At 42.7% G+C, this 5612-nt stretch overlaps 1 protein-coding gene across 1 annotated transcript in view; it reads left to right on the top strand.

The window, feature by feature from the left end:
* Positions 1-516: 516 nt before the first annotated feature.
* LOC125292319 (zinc-binding protein A33-like) overlaps positions 517-5612 on the top strand; it is a 15512-nt gene continuing 10416 nt past the window's right edge. Inside the window, exons 1-4 of the mRNA XM_048239532.1 lie at positions 517-1214; positions 2359-2454; positions 2605-2835; positions 5131-5253. Coding sequence (XP_048095489.1) covers positions 819-1214; positions 2359-2454; positions 2605-2835; positions 5131-5253 — 846 coding nt within the window. The 5' untranslated portion in view covers positions 517-818. The remainder of the gene's footprint in view (positions 1215-2358; positions 2455-2604; positions 2836-5130; positions 5254-5612) is intronic.

Raw genomic sequence — 5612 nt, 5'->3', positions numbered from 1 at the left:
TGTCAGCCATGGCTTCCAGTTAGCCAGTGATGATGTCTTTTGTGTGGGGTCACATCATCGATGCACTTGGTGATGTAAGAGGTTACAGTGTCTGTATACTCCTCTATGTCTGTCCGGTTGTTGTAAGTGGCTGCCTGCTTAAACATTTCCCAGTCTGTTGTGTCAAAGCAGCTCAACACCTCAAATAAATATAATATTTGTGGCCAGAAATCTGCTATCTTATATCATGCTACATATGAATGAGTATCGGCCATTAAGAGAGTCATAAACCAGACCAGGAAATGTGCCTCCATGCCCAGTTCCTTAGATCTGCTAGAGGTGTGGAGAGGTCTGTGTAGTATCCCCACTAGACGCTCTCATGAGGAATACTTTCATAATATCCTTAGAGTAATGAGAAAACCAAGGTGATAAATGTGATAGAAAACCAATGTGATAAATGTGATGTGATGAAGATATACGTGGCAGGTACAGTTCACACCCACAAATGGAATTTTAGCCTGAACGTCAGTGGAACTCAGGGAACTAGTCTGGCAAGTAAGGCTGACCAATCGGAACCCTGTTCCAGAGGAGGAAACGAAGTTGTGGGACAGGTTGGTTGTCTGTTCTTTGCTAGAAGGGCTGTGGGACACTTTCATTAGAATCTAGAATCATAAAATACAGTGTTTAGACCAATACGGATAATAATTTGGGTAAAACGGGAAACTTGTGAGGCTGAACTTCTTGTGGTGAGTAGAATTCTTCAGAGAAACTGACTTGAAACTGCTGAAAGTGAGAGTAAAGCTGCATTCAGAGAGGAGACAGTTTGGTGTAGAGACAAAATGGCTTCTAAACTTGAAGAGGATCTCACTTGTGCTGTGTGCTGTGATATCTTCAAGGATCCCGTCATTTTATCCTGTGCTCACAGTGTGTGTAAAGCCTGTTTGCAGCAGTTCTGGGAGAGTAAAGGACACAGAGAATGTCCCTACTGCAGGAGGAAGTGCTCAAAGGATTTATATCCTACTAACATGGCGTTAAGGAACCTGTGTGAGACCTTCTTACAGGAGGGAAGTCAGAGAGCTTCAGCAGGGTCTGAGGTGCTCTGCAGTCTGCACAGTGAGAAACTCAAGCTCTTCTGTCTGGAGGATAAACAGCCTGTGTGTGTGGTGTGTCGAGACTCTAAGAAACATAAAAATCACAACTTCAGCCCAATAGATGAAGCAGCACTTGACCGTAAGGTAAGGATCTTACTCTGATATATGATACTGTACTGTAGTACTCTAGATTAACAACAACAAATCTTGATCTCTTTACCCTGGACATAAAGTAATACAGTGAGCCTATATCCAGTGTGGATGGCAGGAGGTAGGTACTGCAGTTCCTTTAATATAACAGTAGATGGCGGCGTCTGCTCTTTTGTGTGTTGGGGGTTGTGGGCATTACCGCGCTGGTTCCTCCATGATCAACACTCCCACTCTCCGCTAGCCTGGCTAGCGCCACCACTTCTCAATGAGACGCGTGGTCTGGGAACCAAACGTTCATTTTCTCGTATTTGAAAAAAAAAATGCCCAGATCCGTTTATTGGGTGCCACGGATGTCTATCAAATGCGTCTGTGCATAGCTCATCATCGTCTTGCTTTCCCCCCTGTTCTGTGATTGGTTCCCTATCTCAGGCGAAAATTTGCTCCATGGTCTCCAGGCTGCCTTAGCAGCGTGAATCAAATCGCGCGCAAGGCAGCATGGGAACACCCAGGCTAACTCTCACTGAGAATACAGCAGCAAACTTAAGGAAGCCCTCAAATCCCACCAAATCACCACTTCTACTCCCAATGTCTCTTATAGTCATAGTCATTACCAACAAAATGATGATGATGGTTTAATAGTGAAATTGTGTACCAACATTTTATAGGAAAATATGTAAATTTCTCCATTTATCCTCTGCCAATATCTTTGTTATGGGTCTCTTCACTTGTGCAGTATCTCATCTAGAGTACACTTAGTGATAGCCTCCATGTTACATCATGCAGTATCATCTAGAGTACACTTAGTGGTAGCCTCCATGTTACATCAGTATCTACTTCATCTAGAGTACACTTAGTGGTAGCCCCCATGTTACATCATACAGTATCTACTTCATCTAGAGTACACTTAGTGGCAGCCTCCATGTTACATCGTACAGTGTCTACTTTATCTACACTAGAGTACACTTTGTGGTAGCCCCATGTTGATTCCATGTCTCTCAACTATGCAATATCCAGTATCTGCATATACCCCCCACCACCCCCACACACACATACACACCACCCCCACTCCCAGACTCAAATGAAGCAGTGCCTAGTGTGGTGTAGGCAAGTCTAAAGTAGTGTTGTTCATTCTTTTCAGGAAGAGCTCAAGATCAAACTGCAGCCCCTACAGAAGAAACTGAAGACCTTTAAAGAAGTCAAACTCATCTGTGACCAAACAGCAGCTCATGTTAAGGTGAGAAATGCAACATCATCTAATAAAGAAGCATCATTGTCTAATTATGTTATCAGTAAATTATTTAAAGTTAAGGATCATTTCAACATAACTGAAATATCTGCCTATAGTTAAATTGAATTAATGATTTTGTCATGTAATCTTATTTAGACTCAAAGCCAGACCACAGAGAGGCAGATCACAAAGGTGTTTTTGGAGCTTCACCAGTTTCTACAAGATGAAGAAGCAGCCAGGATAGCTGCACTGAGGGAGGAAGAGGAGCAGAAGAGTCAGATGATGAAGAAGAAGATTGAGAAGATGAGCAGAGAGATCTCATTTCTTTCAGACAAAATCAGAGCAATAGAAGAGAAGATGGGAGCTGATGACATCACATTCCTGCAGGTAGGAACCATTCACTGTCTGTAAGGGTGTTGGATCTCTAACTCTTAAAGGAGAATTCCGGTGTGATATTGACCTAAAGTGTGTTGAAACATGATACCGAGTGTGAACGTATGTCTCATAGCCCATCTCGGCTTGTCCCCTGCACTCCAAAATCTGGCTAGTTAGCCCGCCGATGCTACCAACAGCTTTTTCAATGGTGGTGCTTCGCATCGGGCTAGCCATGCAAATAAATCACTGTTTTACATCATTTACGAGGCTCAATGTGTCTCCACACTTCATTGGTAGACTTCGAGGGCCCTGACATTTAAAACGAGACACAATCTCCACTCCCTGAATGTTCAGTGGTGCAAATAATGGTGGTCACTGTAAAAAGTAAATCATTTGAAGAAACATGTAAAATTGTAAATATTTTCTTTTTGTATTGTGCTAACAATATTTTATATCATATGAGATGATTATTCAACACAATCAAATACATTTAGAATATATAACATTTTTGTAATAGTGTGTCATTTATCAAACATATTTGAATTATTGTTTATATGTATTTTTTTTTAATAAATTTCAAGTAATGATTAATTATTTTTTATTTTAATTGAGGCCATTTCAAATAATTTGTTTGCTATAACCTTCAAACTTCTAAAATTGGTTTGCATGGAGTAATTATTTCAGGTTGATGAGAATTGATTATTTACATTGAATGAATGAAGACAAGCCGTATTTTTAAATTGGGCCAATTAAAAAGACTAGTGCAATGCCCGTTCAAACATGCCATTCCTGAAGAAAACCCGTAGCTCAATTACATGCCCACAAGTATGCCTGCTTTAAAAATAGGATGATAGGGAAACATCATTCCAGCTAAGCATTCAATAATGAATAGGCTACTGAATATTATAATATATTAGCCTATAATTAATGTGGCCTCTAATAGGCTACATGTGTAATAAATTTAGGCATAGCTGCATGTGACATTTCTACAGATCAGAATGACATAAGCCTAACAACTGTTTTGAGTTAAGGCTAAATGTGTATAGCTTACTGAATAACTTCCTAATGCTATTCGAAGCCTCAGTTTATTGCACATACTTTTATTTTGAGTTGTCACTACATACCCGTGTTTGATTGATGCATTGATCTTAACCCACAAAGCGGCTGATCATCAAAGTGAGACCTAGCTACTGTCAGTGCACGATCCAAGGGGTGGAGCTCCTGAAACTGGTCCCCTTGGAAACAGTGCAGTGCAGCGATAAACGCCCCAGCATATTTTTGAAATATGCATTCAAAAAAAATCTTCAAAATCGCGGAGTGCACACCTTTGTGCCAATGCCTTGCCAGCCACCTAAATCTTAGGTCAGTCTGACAAACGGTCAGCGAGACATTGAGAACTTGAAAAAGCACTGGTAGTTTACTTACAAGACGATTTATACAGACAGTATCTTCAATGAAGTTTAGCGTTTGCAGCCATCTTGAATTTAGTCACGATAAGTCGGAGCAACGAGTAAGAATGAACAGGTATGATAAGGGGATCAGATTCCAAAATAATTCAGTGGAAATGCATGGATTCCAGTTGCTGCTACTGGAAGAAACTGGAATCCATGCATTTCCAGCTAACTAGCCAGATTTTGGAGTGCAGGGACAAGCCGAGATGGGCTATGAGACATACGTTCACACATCATGTTTCAATACACTTTAGGTCAATATCACACCGGAATTCTCCTTTAAGAATAAGTTTAAACTGATTGTTTTTTTAAATGTTGAGTCATTGTTGAATAGCCAATGTGATTGATTACTTCAATTTCTTTTACACTGAACCAAAGATTTACTTTAGACAGTGTGGTATCTGAAGTTCGATTTGTACAAGGTGAGGGAGAAAGGGGGGACTGTACTGTACCTTGTGGGACCCCTGTGCTGCAAATTACCACCCGCTCACAGTCACGTAGTCTCACATACTGCGGTCTGTTAGTGAGGTAGTCGGTGGTGTTACAGTACATGCAGCCAGGTCCCAGTCCACCCACCTCTTTCCATCTTCATCCTCAACAGTGCTGCTGAATTGTGTTGAAAGCACTGGAGAAGTAAACAACAAAACTCTCACGGAGCCCCCAGTGTTCTCCAGGTAAGAGAGGGACTGTGGAGCAGGAAGATGATCACGTCCTCCACGCCAACACATGGTCGCTATGTGAACTGGAGTGGGTCCATCTCACTGCTCACCAGGCATCGAAGGTGGAAGGATCCCCTCCATGCTCTTCATCAGATGGGAATGATTCTCTCCATGCTCCTCTCCATGCTCTTCATCAGATGGGAAGGATCCCCTCCATGCTCTTCATTAGATGGGATATCAGAGCTACTGGCCTGAACTGGTTGGGCTCCTTATCGTGCGCCGTCTTGGGGACAGGAACCACACAGGAGGTCTTCCACGGGGTTGGGACCTTCTCCAGCCTGAGGCTAAAGTTAAATACGTGTGCAAAAACCCTGCACAGTTGATCTGCACAGTCCCTGAGCAGCCTGGAGCTGATACCACCAGGGCCCGTAGCCTTTCCTGCTTTTGTGTTCCTAAGCACATCTCTCCCCTGTTCTGCTGTTATGGAGAGGCTGGGGAGAGGGGGGCTGTGGCGAGACTCATGAAGGCTGGGCGGTGGGAGAGAGCATCGATTCCTCTGCCATATAGTGTAAGGGGGTAGTGTGTGTGTGGGGGGTGCATATAGTGTAAGGGGGTAGTGTGTGTGTGTGTGTGTGTGGGGATGCATATAGTGTAAGGGGGCAGGGTAGTGTGTGTGTGT

Source organism: Alosa alosa, chromosome 3, assembly GCF_017589495.1.
Source record: "Alosa alosa isolate M-15738 ecotype Scorff River chromosome 3, AALO_Geno_1.1, whole genome shotgun sequence".
In the NCBI taxonomy this organism is placed as follows: Eukaryota; Metazoa; Chordata; class Actinopteri; order Clupeiformes; family Clupeidae; genus Alosa; species Alosa alosa.
The sequence above is the reverse complement of the archived record's forward strand: the minus strand, read 5'-3'. Positions and strand labels throughout refer to the sequence as shown.